Source organism: Micropterus dolomieu, linkage group LG05 (assembly GCF_021292245.1).
Source record: "Micropterus dolomieu isolate WLL.071019.BEF.003 ecotype Adirondacks linkage group LG05, ASM2129224v1, whole genome shotgun sequence".
NCBI classification, from domain to species: Eukaryota; Metazoa; Chordata; class Actinopteri; order Centrarchiformes; family Centrarchidae; genus Micropterus; species Micropterus dolomieu.
The window spans coordinates 32,809,784-32,825,991 of record NC_060154.1 but is presented as its reverse complement, the minus strand read 5'-3'; the positions used below and the strand labels follow the sequence as shown (position 1 = coordinate 32,825,991).

General features: G+C 38.5%; 1 protein-coding gene across 5 annotated transcripts in view; it reads left to right on the top strand.

The window, feature by feature from the left end:
- The window catches only part of nfic (nuclear factor I/C), an 81,814-nt gene extending 66,574 nt beyond the window's left edge, over positions 1 to 15,240 (top strand). For all 5 annotated transcript variants that reach the window (XM_046049180.1, XM_046049177.1, XM_046049175.1 and 2 more), the window contains one exon: positions 3,976 to 15,240. In XM_046049180.1, the coding sequence (XP_045905136.1) occupies positions 3,976 to 4,100 (125 nt within the window). In that variant the 3' untranslated portion in view covers positions 4,101 to 15,240. The remainder of the gene's footprint in view (positions 1 to 3,975) is intronic.
- The last annotated feature ends 968 nt before the right edge of the window (positions 15,241 to 16,208 follow it).

Genomic DNA, 16,208 nt, shown 5'->3' with positions numbered 1-16,208 from the left:
TTTCATGGAAACGGTATTCCCTGATGGCTACAGCTTCTTTCAGCAGGAGAATGCAACCTGCCACAAAGCCAGGAATGTTCAGGAATGGTTTGAGGAACACAACGAGTTCAAGATCTTGACTTGGCCTTCAGATTCCCCAGATCTCAATTCAGTCGAACGTCTGTGGGATGTGCAGGACAAACAAGTCCATGGAGTCCCCACCTCGCAACTTACATTTAAAGGATCTGCTGCTATAATCTTGGTGCCAGATACCACAACACACCTTCAGGGGTCTGGTGAAGTCCATGCCTCAACGGGTCAGGTCTGTTTTGGCAGCAAAAGGGGGATCTACTACTATTAGGCAGGTGGTCATAATGTTATAGCTGATTGGTGTATATACAAAGGTTTCAATATATCCACCTCTGAGACTTCTGCCAGTTCCAGTTTGTAGTTTTCAAAGCCTTTATTATTGCTATATTTTATCAGCAAGTCAGCTAAAGAAAACATTTGCATTTCAGTCAAATTTTGTCTCTCTCTTCCCTTAGTGCTAAATTAGGATGGCCAGCACTGTAGACTAAACTTTCATTGATATATATATATATATATATATATATATTCTTTAAATAGTGAAAATTCTGAACTCGTCCATAGGAGAGAATGCTGTATCTTCCTACTGGCACTCTAGTATTAGTATTATAGCTTTCAAAAAGGTCAGTGCTCTGTGGCCTAAATACAAGTAAAACTATAATCTGTCTGACAAATAACTTTGGTTGGCAGATGATTGTTGACTGTAGTGGTAGGGTGGTGAAATGTGTGCATCAGTAGATAGTTGAGGTATTTAGAAACTTATCTACATGATTCAGTATGTGTGTTTATAGAGAGAGTTTCTGGGTTCATTTTGGTTTGTGTTGTTGCGGCTGCACTGCATTGCCTCTGCTCTAGAAACAGCTCAGCTAATACTGGTGAGCCAGAAGTCCTCGCTCTTCCTCTCTGTCTCTCACTCTCTGCCTGTCCCTGTGTATTTTCAAAATTTGTTCCAACAAAATACATGGTGAGAGTTCTATGACTGATGGTAACTAGTTTGTTGGGGGTATTTAATGTGATTTAAGTCTAGTCTCAGTTTCAATTAAAGTATGTGTTGTTTTTGATGAGTGAAACATGTCAAAATTAACGAGAGGAAATTATGTTGCAAATAATTGATTGCATGTTGCAAATGGTGAAACAGGTGCTGGAAAAAAAAACTACTAAAGAACATCTTCACCATGTTCACATCTGACAAAGCAAAACCAATGGAAAGTTTGTGTGCGCTTGCAAGTTCATTGCTTGTCTTTCTTAGATGGGTCTAAATAAAGTTGTCTAAATCTTGGTTGCAATCTGTGTCAGACTGTATGATTTTGACCCATGGCAGACCGGTAGTGGAAGTACTCAGATCTTTTACTGAAGTAAAAGTAGCAATACTACAATGTAAGTAAGAATCCTGCATTCAAAACTTTTCATAAGTAATTACAAAAGTATTAGCATTAAAATCTATTTTAAGGGGCTATATGTAGTTTTTCAATAAAATCACTTCTCAATAAATCACTTTTTACTGCCTATTTATCAATGGGCTGTAACCTCTCTTAGAAATGAGCCACACGCCTGTTTTCTCAGTTTCTTGGAACTTCCATTATTCTGCTTCTGATGGTAAGGAATCGGGCAGGGTTCTAGCTCCTAGCACAACACAGGCTCACAGAAACATCAGAAAGGCTTGAGTCATGGAGAGACCTCCGCTTTGTTTTGAAACTGACAACAGACACATAGTAGGCTTTCATCCTAAACCAACATTACTGCAAAGCATGTGAAGTAAATGTGGAGCAATTTGTTTATACTAACCTATAGTTATGTTAGGCAGGGGCAGCCAGCAAACATAACATTAGCACGGATCAGCTGCTGCTCTTATCAATTGAGATTTATACCAATACTCAGGTACACAGCTTCTCCACCGTCTCAGTAACTTATGTGACCCACATAACATACAATAATGCAACGTAACAGCGCAGGACAACGCCACAGTGGAAGACCCATTCACTACAGTTCAGGCTGATTAAAACTGACTGAAGATCATCATTGGTACCCATCTCCTGAGCATCAGTGATATCGGTGAGGTGCCTACAGAGCCCAAAGGATACTAAAGGACAGTACCCACCCAGCCACAGCCTGTTCACCCTGCTGCCTTCTGGGAAGAGATATAGAAGTTTCTGCTGCCACACCACCAGACTGCAGAGCAGCTTTTCCCCCCCAAGCTATCAGACTTTTAACTCAAATTCATCCTCAGCACTGCTCCTCTGAATATAGTTTATTTTCTTCACATTTTTTTAGTTTTTATAATTGCTTTTATATTACTGTATATTGTCTGCTATGTAGCAGAAGGGAGTTACGATCTCAGTTTTACTCTACAAACTGTTTTATGACAAATAAATCTACCTTGTGTCATGGTTTTGTGGTGAAGGCAGGGTTGAGCAGGTTGGAGGACCCAAACGCAGGACACGAAGGCTAGCAGGTGCAGTTCAGTGAAGGGTTTTAATATAACAAAAGACGAGCACACTTACAAACAGAGTGGCTGATTGACTGAGTCCAAAAACAAAGGCTGTCCAACAGAAATCCAAAAGGGTGAAAACCAGAATCCAAAACTGAGCAGGGTAACAGGGAGACACGGTGAGTAAGGCTGGAGACACGAGAACAAACTGCAACACTGGGTGATAATAAACAATGACCCGACAAAGACAGAAACACCAGGTATATATACACAGGGACTAACGAGCAGGGCGGGAGCAACACAGGTGAAAGACATGAGGCTAACGAGGCACAGGCAGGGAGAGAGAGAGAGAGAGCAGGGGAAGACAGAGACAGACATGCAGAGGGATCACTGGGGTAACAGACATGACAAGAGTTACCGAATACTAGACGAAAGACAAGACAGACCCCCAAAACCCAACAGACCAAAATAACGCTAACTAAACACAAAGTGCAAAACACCGCATGGCAGACAGGCAGACAGAGTGTGACACCTTGTGTCCTGTACCTTGTAACATTACTGCGGTCTAACTGTTAAGATTAATATATATTATTGTCTTGGTGCACTAATGTGTAAACATCACTAATGTTGGAGATGGTAAAGGTGGACTGTAACTGTTGTGTAGCTTAATCCATAGAATTAAATCAATACAATTTATTATATTTTACAAAGTAGCTTGTAATTAAAGCTGTCAAAATAAATGTAGTAGAGTGAAAAGTTGGAAATACTCAAGTAAAGTACCTCAAAACTGTACTTAAGTACAGTACTTGAGTAAATGTACTTGGTTATAGCCCAACACTGTGTGTAATGAATACCTGGTGAATGGTAGCACAACGATGCACAGACTTGTGGGTAATATTTATCTGCTCTAATATTTTGAAAATGCAGCGAAAGACAAGCTTTAGCCAGAACACTGGCATTTATTCAAAAACTGCACCTAGAATACTGTAGATAATTACATTCCCAAGTGGTATCTAAAGGTATCTGTATACAACATGTGCACAGTAGGATTGACCAGTGTATTCAGTGTATGTCAAGCTGTAAATCCCCTGTTAATGTCAGATGTGTCGCACAGAGAAATGTAGAAGCAGCATTTTTGATTGCCGGACAACTCAAAATTGCACAGTGTATAAGGGTCCTAAAAACGTTAAGAATGTTTAGCTGCAGGCTAATGGCTGATGAGCTGATTGGACACCGCTGAGCTGGATGATTTGACACTTGGGTGGATGCTAGAAGAGACAGTTGTGAAGTGAACACAGAGCACCACAGCACTAATCTCTTCTGTACTGAGCTAAAATGTGCTTTTTGTTTCTTATTGCTGTTGACTGAGGTAAATCAGCAGTATGTTCTATGTTCTTTCAAAATGTTTGAAATCAGCCGGAGATTATACATTTAGAATCTGACTCGTGTACATTTTAATTGTGTGTTTGTCTTTGTTCCAGTCTTGGTACCTGGGCAACTGAGTGAACTCTGGAGGAAAGATGATTGTCATGGCAGTACTGCCCTGGAAGGAAGGAAACAATGTTATCAAGACATTGCCAGAGGAAAAATATATTCAGCTTTGTAGAAGCATAACATGTGGTCATACACACATATAAATATACAGTGGAATATATTTATATATGTTTATGCACCCAGAAGAGACCTGGATGGAAGAATGACGCTGCTCTTACTCAGCCATTTTGCAGCCACAGAATGAACTATGCTATATTGACACTAAATGGTTCTCACAAATGACGGGAGTTGTGATTTTTAAGTAAGGGAGTGATGAAGATGTCTGGTTGGTCCAGATGAACTGCAGACCAGAACCAGGCCTCAACACACCAGATTCTAAGAAGCCTGTAACCTGACTGTGTCCACAGGATGAGGCCTTTTCCCCTGAGATGGATGTCAGTCTTTACCCCTGTACCCTGGGTTTCTACACTAAATCTAGTATATAGACATAGACCTCATCCCCCTCAACACCCAGAATGCCCCTCTCCGCTTCAGGTGCTGCTTACAATATATGCAAATAAGCCTCCCTTATTTTCTGAACCAACTAGAAAGAGAGATCCTGTTGTTAATATGTAATGTTTCTTTGCACTTTTTAATGTTATTGATACGTCTGAAGAAAAGTAAGAGTTGAAACAGCGCAGTTTTTTCTCTCTCTTCCCACCAAAAGACAGAGGCTTTGTCTTTTTTATTGACAATCATCCGCCATTAAGTTGCTCTGCTAAGGCTCATGTTTTTAAGACTGTTTGATTGTGCTTTTTTATCAGAAAACAATGCGCAATATGGAAAATAAAAGGTGTATTCATGCCTCCTCCAACACAACACACAATGCTAGAATTGTGACACCAGTATAGGCCCAGTAGTACTGGTATCAGGGGGAGCCCTCATTAGCAAAGGACATCTTTTTACATGAATGTCCTGCAGCTTCCTTCCCTTCAGATGCTGATCAATTTGTCATGACAGTACTTATCCAAACGGCCAAAGGCACAATGTTTGAAGGAGACATGCACCTTCCACAACAAAAGTCTCAGTAGAACTGGCTGCTGAGCTTAATGTGGGAAACTGTGGCAGTGTGTGTGTGTGTGTGTGCGTGTGTGTATGGTTCCTGCATTTCCAAACTCATCCCTGCACTGTTTTGAGGAGATATGTAGATTTTGTTTGTGTCTCAGAGAACATAACGACGAGGCTTGTACTTGTATGTAGGTAGATTAGAAAGAGACATAGTAGGCCTTGCACTATTCCTAAGTTAAATTGCTTTTTGAGAAAGGTGTGATGCTGTGGCCAGGCTGGTAGGGTATAGTGTATAGTCAGTGTTTATGACAGCAGGTGTTGTGCACACTGACTTGACCTGAGCACAAAATCCAGGTTTCTTGTCTAGCCCAAGAATGAGTGGAGGTCTAGAAAGTGTCCTTGGTTCTGCACTGTATAGCTCAACCCCAATCCAACTTGAAGACTGGTACAGTAGCAGTAGGGTGTGGGCAGGGGCGCGCTGGAGGCATATAAATGAAAGGACAGGCTAGCCACAGTGCCATGGTTGGTTTGAAGGCATACCTAGATGGTTTACCACTTGCAACATGAGGTTGCTTTTTTGTGTCCAACCTTGACAAAATATTTGCATTATGCCAGTGTTTTAGTGAAACAATATTCTCTTGTGGCTGGCTTTTCACAGTTTTGTTTAGTCAATAATCTTTTAAAAGGAATTTACTAGCTTAAAACTGTACATGCTGCATTTTGACTTATATTACAATCTTCTTAAACATTTGATAAGGTTAGCATTTAATAGAATCGAAACATTAATCTTTTTCTGCTGTAATGGCGACACCTCAAAACCACATGTCCATAGACGTAACAAAGAACAAGATGTCAGATCAAGGGATAGCAACAACTATGTGTAGTCAAAGATCTGAATGCAGAAGCAGAATAAAATCCAGAATCAAATTATAATACATATCACCATAAATATTTCTATGTTAAATTCAATGCAAATCCAATCCAAAACCAATATTCTATTAGTAGAATATGTGCACCCTGACCTTTTTATATTTCCTACAGCATTTTTTGGTGATGAAAACACTGAAAATAAATTGGAAATAAATTTTTATTGAAAAATACTTTCTAATATGTGCCATATTTAAATCTCCAAGGCTTTGCAACTGTAAAGCAGTCAAGTGAAATGTGTTGCCTGGGGATGTGGATTGGTGTTTCTGTGTTGAGGTGCGATCAGATTGAATAGCAAGCAAATTTCCGTCTTGTGTTACTGCTAGTGTGTATTTGCAGTCTGTAGATGTTACATCAAAACATTAATATTTTCCTGTACGATATTTTCCAAGAACAAAACCAAAGTATATTACAATATTTCTGGCCACTGCCATAAATCTGAGCAGTGAATATTCAGTAAAGAAGAAGAGTCAAGTAGAGTGTACTGGATTCTTATATTTGGAAGACATTTTAGAAAGCAGACATCCGTGGGATATAGAAAAAAGGTAAAGTTTAGATTTCCCTTAAAGTTCACAGAGTACCACAGTGCGTGGTGAGGTTACAAATGGGGCTATCCAAACAGCCAGCGTACCAACTGTACACCGCCTTACTAGCTTGCAACGCATACATCGACCATGTGTGTAGAGTGGCTGTTTAAGTATGACAACTCGGATAAAAACATAGTTCAGTCTGATATTTTCTTCCAGTTTTTGTCCGTTTTCCTCTTGTCTCTTTGTGTTTATACATTTTAGTGTCATACCGTGTTGAAATAAGTGTGATAAGGTGAAATATTTTCTACTCTCACAGAAGCATTTCCACTTTTCCCCACAATTCACTTTGCATTCAGTCTGAATACAGGTGTCCGTATCTTTTCCTTTCCCAGGGTTTGGGGTTAAAGTTGACAGCAGCCAGTGCCTATTAGGGGTTCAGATTTTGTACTGAAGGTGCTGATTTGAGTTAGGTTTTGGTTGGGCTAGGTTTAAGGTTTGGTTAAAGTTAGCTTAAAGCTGATGTATACTGCATGGTGCTGTTCTGGTCGCTGTGCTGACCTAATGAATGCATGGCTCAAACTGATGATACCTCTTCCTCTCTATCCTGCTCTTCCTCTTCCTCGCCTTCCCCTGTCTGTACTCTGTACTACATCAGAAAGCAGTGGATGGAAGGGCTGTCTGTTTCTTTAAATTTAATAATAGCCCTGTTGTTAAACTTCTATTTTGCACGATATTTCATAAAACACATTATGTGCCTTGCCTTTAGTTAAAGAATAATCCATTATGTGAACGTGATCATACTTTTCATGGTACAGCTTGAAGCACTTAAAAAAAGCTGCATGTTTGATTGCTTGGCATTTAGCAGTGTAGCAGGTACACAGTTTTAGGTTAAACAATGGCAGTGTATTAACTGCCAGCTGAGATACTAGCTCAATGAAAGCGTTCATTAGCTTCAGCAGAGGTAAATTCTCTACTACTTTTCAACTAAAGGCACAGCAAATTTTTACAGTGTGAAAGGAGCAGTATGATATTTTGGAAAATATACTTGTTTGTGATCATACATAGGGGTTATGAAAACTGATCTGGTTCAGTGGCTCTGCTGTTAATAGTGTTGGCTTATAGGTGTGTGTGGACTTAAGTAAATTGACATTGGGTCATTCTGGGTCAAATCATTTTAGATTGTGTTCAAACTTTACGTATATGTTGTTTAAGACCAAAAGTAAGTCCCGTAAAAAAAAGTCATAGGCCATTTTTAGGGTTCAGTATCTTCAGGAAAAAAAGTGCACAATGGGTGGTTTTGCAGACCCAGGCAGTTTCCTAAAGTACAGTGCATCCAGAAATTGTTCACAGCGCTTCACTTTTTCCACATTTTGTCACGTTACAGCCTTATTCCAAAATGGATGAAATTCAATATTTTCCTCAAAATTCTACAAACAATACCCCATAATGACAACTTCAAAGAAGTTTGTTTGAAATGTTTGCAAATTTATTAAAAATAGAAAACAAAAAGGCACAATCAGCACTGCTCAATACTTTGTTCAAGCACCTATGACACCAATTATAGCCTCAAGTCTTTTTGAGTATGATGCTACAAGCTTGGCATACCTAGTTTGGGGCAGTTTCTCCCGTTCTTTTAAGACGAAGGCCACGGTGTTCAGTGGGACCTTCAATGCTGCAGAAATGTTCTGTACCCTTCCCCAGATCTGTGCCGCGATACAATCCTGTCTTGGAGGTCTACAGACAATTCCTTGGACGTCATGGCTTGGTTTGTGCTCTGACATGTACTGTTAACTGTGGGACCTTCTATAGACAGGGGTGTGCCTTTCCAAGTCATGTCCAATCAACTGAATTTAACCACAGGTGGACTCCAATCAAGTTGTAGAAACATCTCAAGGATGAACAGTGGAAACAGGATGCTGTGTATTATGTAATTTATTTTTTAATACATTTGCAAAGATTTCAAACAAACTTCTTTCATGTTGTCATTATGGGGTATTATTAGTAGAATATTTAGGAAAATAATGGATTTCTTTCATTTTGGAATAACGCTGTAACATAAGAAAATGTGGCAACAGTGAAGCGCTGTGAACACTGGATGCATTGTATAAACATATGGCTATTTCATACTTCAGGCTGATAATACAGTATTTGATTGTTTTTTTTTTGAAAATTTCAGGGGCTTTAGCATAAACAGAAACTGATTTATGGCAAGCCAAGTTTGTGTGTGAAATTAAAAGTTCCTTCTATGTTGTCTTCATGGTTAAATGTAACAAGATTTTTCATGGTTTGATCAAAATTTAAGATGTAAACATAAAACTATCTGATTTGACACAGAATGAACCCACTGACTGTGTGTGACACAGCACTCACACAGTGTTGAAAATTTGACGTGTGTTAAACGTTATTTTAGGGTATTCTTAAAGTATGGCTACCTTGGATCTGAAAATGGGACTTTGCTTTGTCTACATCCTGTTTTGAGATTAATTATTAAATACATGCAATCACATTTGATAGTATTTATTGCAGGGAAGGTCTTATACTATATTAAAATTTGAATAATTTGTCAGGCATTTAGCCAATGTGGCCAAGCCACTCAATCCCATCTAATGGAAACATGTTAAACATGCTTTGGTTTGGGCTCCAAGGCTCTGCAGTTCTATGATTGGCCAATAGTACTCCGTCCATTTGCCTGTATAATGACACTGACCACATGACTAATCATGTGACAAGATACAACAAAAGGCTGTAGATGAGTTTGAGTTTTATATGAATGCATGCACTTAACACTATTCTTACTCAACTTTTTAGTTATTTCTTGAGTTGTTATAGTTATATTGCTTGTAGAATTGTAGTTTTAAACACAGGAGTGTGTATGAAAATATGTACAACATGGATTCAGTTATTAAAGGGATGCATAGAATGTGTAAGTCTCGTGCGTTTTAGTTTGGCCCTCTTAAGATGGTGCCACAGAGTAAGGGACCCATGAAATGCAAAAAATTGTGGGTTGGCTGGTAGTATAGTTTAGCCATGTGAGGGATGATGAATGGTGATGGGTGAAAATGGCAGTGAAGTCAAGTTAAGTTAGTGTGAACTGGAATGCACCCTAAGAGTGCATACCTCCGCTAAGGCTGCACACTGCACACTGATATCACACTGATCAGCAGTTGCCAGCAACAGTTTTAGAATACCCAAATCTTGTCCTGAAATATGTGGGCTTTGTATGGGATGAATTATGCAAAATTACACACTTTTAATATGACCAGTTAAATGGTAAGAAAAGTTTTACCAAACATTTAAAATAGCAGAAGAATATTTGTTTAGTCAGAAATGGACATAGACTAAACTAATAGATTTGTCTTAACACAACATTCACAGTTCAGGAAGGTTGGAGCAGAAGTGTTCACCATTCCAGTTTTATATATGATCCAAAATGGACAGTCAGACCCGTCCGATACCCAAACATTTGATCCAAATTGTGGTGGACCCAGAGGGAGAACAGTAACACTGGCAGAATGATGATGATGATGCTCCAACAAATAAAAAAAGTAATACATGGTATGTTTCTGCACTTTACAGTTTGTACTCTGCTTAAAAAACATTTTCTCCTGCAATAACAATGATACAGCATCTGATCAGAGTTGATGGAGAATCTGCTTGGATCCCTCAGGTATTAGACATTTTGACACACAGACCTGAGACCTGCAGCAGTACAGCAGGACACTACCAGACCTGGCTAATTCAGGTCCCGGGTCTTGAATATTATTGAATATTAGAATATTAGGAATTTAAGTTAAGTGTTTTATAAATGGCCACAAGATGGCACTATTGCTACTGAAACATCTGATGGAAATCTGTTCAATTGGTCGGAGATAATTCAAAATTTGTCTACTGAAGAGTAACAGCAGCTTGGGGTGAAGTTGATTTTAGTACTGTGATTGTTCAACTTGAAAGCGATTGGCTAATTTCACAGATACCAGACCAAGTTGTAATTACAATTTCATGTTTGTACTCCCTTTTTCAATCAATCATAATAATGTCAAACAGTATGACCACGGTGATCTAAGACCGCATAGTATTAACCCATGATAGGACTGACTGTGGTTCACTCAGTTGTGATGTGTGTGACGTGTGTGTACTGGTTGCCTATTAGCAAGTGCACTACAGGGATTAAAGGGAGAACATCTGGGCCCACAGACAGAAAAATAAAGCTGGACAGAACTAAAGTCTCTTTAGTTTGTGGACACAATAAAACCAAAACCAGTTTAATATAACACTGCACAAGTCAATACTAAACCAAAAACTTCTGTCAAAACGTTCTATACATTTAAATCACCTCTCTTCTACAGCTAAAATAAATGAATGCTGTAAGATGTACAAAGGTTGTATATATTGTAGGGCTGATGTATTGTATTACAGAAAACTGTAGTGGCTTTGTGATTATTGTGTCTTCTCCAGCTGATGACCAAAATCACTGTGCACATCGTACTTTGGGAATCTTAATACGGCTTCATATTGTCTACCAGAAAGCTGTGCTTCAAGCCAAGATAAAAACTGATTTGAATTCTAAACCTTAACTTGTAGACATTATGTGTGCACTATATAAAGGCAGATAGCTTAAAGGCAGTGCATTTTCAGAGTTTGTCATTATTTGGATGTATGGCTCCTGGCTGTCAGAAGAGATTTGATTCTGTGTTGAAGCAGGTTATGAAGTGATACCTCTTCATTTCTATTCCTTTCTACTTTTCTCTATCACTGTCAGTTTGACAACAGAAACTACAAAAGAAAGCCAAATAGCTTCCCTACCGAACACCGCCAACTGAGTGGAAGACTAATCCACTGTTTTCTAAAGGTGTGCCAGCTACATGCAATAAGACATAAATTATGCCCAGGCCTCTATGTCAAACCTCTCAAACAAGGTAAAATACCATGCTGCTCTCAGTAACTATTCATATCACAGTTGCCAATCAAAGTGGACACTTCTGATTCTTGTGAGAAGGGACGTTGTGTAGAAAAGTCCAGTTTTTTAACAATCAATCTGGAAATTACCCACCTTCAGGTCAAAATTTTTAATGAGGTGAGGATAATGTGTTTGTCATGAAATTGAACTTGGAGAGAAAACAATTGTTGGGTCTCTGTAAATAATATTACAAAGAGTACGTCTAGACCTGCTCTAAAAAAAGTGCAGTGAAATCTCTTTTGTTATGAATTGGCGCTATATAAATAAAATTTAATTGATAACAATATACATCAGATCAGCTGTCACGCAAACATTGTCCTCTCCTCAAGAAAAAAGTGCTTGCAAACTCATTACTTTCTCTGCTCTATTTAAATAAACCAGCAGGTCAACAGCATGACAACTGAAAAAAAAAACACCAACCAAAACAAGCAGTGCCTATGATTTTACTGCTAGTTTAATTTAAGTTCTTTTGTATGCTGTGGTTTGCAATATGTGTCCAAGGCCATGTGAGACCCTTTAGCCTAGGGGTGATGCTCAGTGTTGATAACATTACCATCCCTGTATAGGCAGGATGGGCTGTCCAGGTCCTGAGGTGACAAGCCATAAAACAACCCAAAGAGTTGAAGAAAACCTAGAGGAAACACTGAGAGACTCATGGTTCTTCATTTTAGGTTGGATTATGTTCAGGGACTGCAGCTGTGTCCTGTTTTCACCTCCTTACAGAGTAGCACTGGAAAAAGGCTGTCCATTCTAAATCAGGCAAAAAGTATGGCAAAGCATTTACAGCAAGGCAGTGAACATTTGAAGACTTACCAAAGAGAGAATAGGGAACCCATTAGCAACTTAATGCTAATAGATGATTAGCTACCAAGTATTTCCTGAAAAGTGTTGAAACAATAGCAGTAGTGATCCAGTGTGTTAATGATAATTTCCACGTCACAGTTGGAAAAGCACAGGTGTAGGTAATAAAATGAATGATGGCTGAAATCCATTTGGCTGCTTAAGTTTCAGGGTCCTGCATTTTGCATGCTGGCTCACTGTCCTTGCACACGCTCTCATGGTTTACTGGGCCATTGTTAATTATGTTAATAACACCTGTGATTTTCCTACTATAAAAAGTCAAAATATTTACTGTGAAAAAGGTATGTTGCTGATTAACTGCAAATCATTTACTAAATGAGACATAACATATAACTGATCATTGCACTATTACACACATTAATTACTGTAGTCATTGATTAATATAGTATAATATATTGCTGCATTATACTTAGTTGTTACTTCAAATGCATCCTTACTTGATTGCTAATCCACCATTAATTACCACTATTTTTGTATGTTTTTTTTAATGGAGAAGGCGCCATTAGATCATGACTTAAACAACCCAGTCCCTCCTTTAATTAATGTTGTTATGTTAAATTGCTTTCAGTCCACAGCATTAGATAAGAGAGATGTTAGCTGTGAATGCTGTTTTGAAGGAAATGGCCTGTGCTTACGGTACTATGGGTCCGTTGCATTATGTTCAGTGCACATTTACATTAACACGTAATTCAACATATCATATTAACAAGGACACAATAATGTATGCAAAGTGACAACTGAGTATAATGTGCTACATAACCTGAGACACATAGAGACTAATATTTACATAATAAAGATACAGTATTTAGTCAATGATTATGTGCTGTTTAGCCTTTGATCCAGCATTGCTTCAGCATGAGATATTCAGGAACTTAATAACTGGAACTAAACAGGAACTGAATAAATCATTGCATACTGGTTCATTTACAGATCTGGTATAAATTTATTCTACTTTACAATTCTTGATTTACTGGGGTGCTATTAGTTAAACCTGCAGTGCGGGACCTTTGTCTCCCCCTTCTGGCAGTGATAGGCTTAATCAGCATTGTGTGAACTGGTTTGACAAGGGCTTGAAGGTAAAGGTCCTGCACTTCTAAGTATGCATTAATTAGTACTTCCTAATTTCTTCCATAATATTTGGAAACCACTTACAGTTTTGCAGTTGTCAGAATCCCCAACGTTAATAAAGTAACCACTGGTTCAACTTGACAGTTAAAAAAACAGAGTTGCTGAAGCTGCTAATCTGACAGGATTCTAGTTTCGCCCCCTGAAAAATGAACTGTAGAGACAGCCACTTTCTATAAAAGTGCATTGTCAAAGATCTGAAATTTGTTGACTACGATGTCGTTTTGGTGTTCCCTCTAGATTTTTCTTTACTCTGTGGTGCAAACCAATTGCTGTTCTGATCACTGTTAGCACTGTTAGTAGAGAATAAATTAAGATGCATCATATCAGAACTGCTTTATGATTGTGGTCGGCAGGTTATGGTTAGTATTGTAGGCAGTAATAACTAAGTGAACAGTAGTTCTGCTGCTAGTGATTCCTGTTAAGCTTACTGCTGTGTGAGGAACAAAGGGACTGTTGGATATCTTATCTTTTCATAGAGGGCTCTTTTCTATAAACTGTACATGTTATTCAACACTCTACCCTACTGCTGCTGTTGCCTGAAAACCATTTACTTAAACTTAAATGTGTTTCTTTTATCTGTTTCATACTTGCACACAATGCAAATGTTTTTTTTAAATGGCCATTCGAAACAGTTTCTGTAATTCTGAATTCTGTTTCTGAAAATCTGATTTTATAGAGCTACAAGTTTTTCTGACAGTGATGCCATATTGATTCCTTTCTGTATCTGCGGGTACATTGCTTCTGCACACAGTTTACTCCATGTGCTGAAGAAAGTTTGTAATGAATGAAAGTTGTTTCTCAGAGAAAATTTTAATGCAGTCTCATATTTTAAGGATTTTTTCTCAGAACTTTTCAAATATTAATAGTAAATGACTGCTTTGCTTGCTTTAAGATATATATCCCTTACATCAGAGAGAGCATAGGCATGTTCAGCTTTCATCAGTTATTGCATGACTACAATCTGCGCAGACCACATTAACTGTACTTCAGGCCATTGTATTGTTCATTTAGCTACAGAATAACCACCCAAAATCTTTGAAAATTGATGAGACATGATAAGGTCCCCCTCTGACCTGAGTCTATTTTGTGACCTCAGAGTGCATTAACATACCGGAAACACATTTGAGAAAACCATCATCAGTACTATTGCTATGGTTACCAATAGACCAATTAACTATACCAGAGTTTTGTTGTCTGATTTGACTAATTAACTTGTCTTAATATATGATTTTAATTGACACCTGACAGCCAATCAGAAACCAGCAATAATGCCAAATCTATGTTCCAGCCTGAGAGCGCTGGTGGGCTAACCCTGGCCTGAGATGGTCACTGTGGAAAAGGCTGCTGCTCTGGACTGGATACAGTTTGTAGCAGCTTTAACAAGAGCATACTTTTTCCTTTAGATGTTGTTCAGCTCAAGCAAATGTCAATAATCAACCTTTATTTCATGATGTAAACTGTTCCTCTAACACTGCATTTAAACAGGGACAGGAACACTGCAGCATATATATGTTTTCTTATAGCCATCTAAATCGAAGTCATGGACTGACAGTTGTCTGTTCAAGGTTGGACTTTCTGTTGCTGTTTGAATGTATCGTAGTTTGATTGACAGCTGTCTGAACCAGTGTTTCTGACCTAGTGTTATTCATCTGCTGTGGGGGATATTAACATCTTTGATTATATGTCATTATAACCATATATAGCCATTGCTATCAGTAAATGCTGATGGATTCATTACTGGAAATGAGTATGTTTCCCTATGCAAAAATATACCATTAATAAACAAGCTATACCACAACTCAGCCAACAGATTTGTTTGTTCATTTCATTCATATCTGCTAATATTATGATGACTTGCCTGCCCTCTTGGCCTGCAAGCAGACAGAAAACAGCCATGCATTAAAACAACGTAGAGGGCTGCATTGGTGTGCCTGCCAGACTGCCCTCATTCAATATATATTCAAACGGAGCTAAATTCAGTCTGAAGGCGACCTTACACTCACACACAACTTCATATTATAACCTTTTCTTTTTCTTCGGTAAGATGGGTAAAGGGACATGATTCATACATGGAAACATTTGTGATACTAGAAGGGTTGCTAATTAGTGGATGAACTACTGAGCATTCCAATGAAACTATCAGTTTGGCCAGCCAATATTATTAACTCTAAGCAGATACAATGTAGATATGCTATAAGGTCTGGTCAAGCAACAGATAACCTAATCTTTGCTTCATGAGTTTAGGATTCAAAGACAGGTTAAATACTTTAAAATCAGGGTTGATGCCCATAGCTCACACTGTCATGTCATGAAGTCAGGTTGCAGTAGCTGGGATGTTCCGATCTGGGGAGTAAATGAAATAAAATTGCTATTGCAGTGGACATGTCATTGTTGGTACACATTCCAACATGACAATGCACATAGGCTGTACATCAAGACACAGTGTGGGCTTACATAGAAGTCATGTGTTTTACACACGTCAGCAGTGTGTGACGCTGCACTTCATGTTTCTAACATAGCGAAAGGAAGTATTTTTTCTGGGAATGGCACAACTATACTAATAAACATCTTTGCCCTTGTAAATGGAAATAATGTGGCTTTTCTTCACCTCCAGGAGGTTTGGGCACAGGTCAGAAGCTGCTCGGTTTTAGTGAACTGCAAAATAAGTGAATGATAGCAACGTTTAAACATCATTCAACCGACTCACCAGAAAAATGTGAAAGAGAAGAGTGTGCTTCACTATACTATAGTAAACTATTAGATAATAATA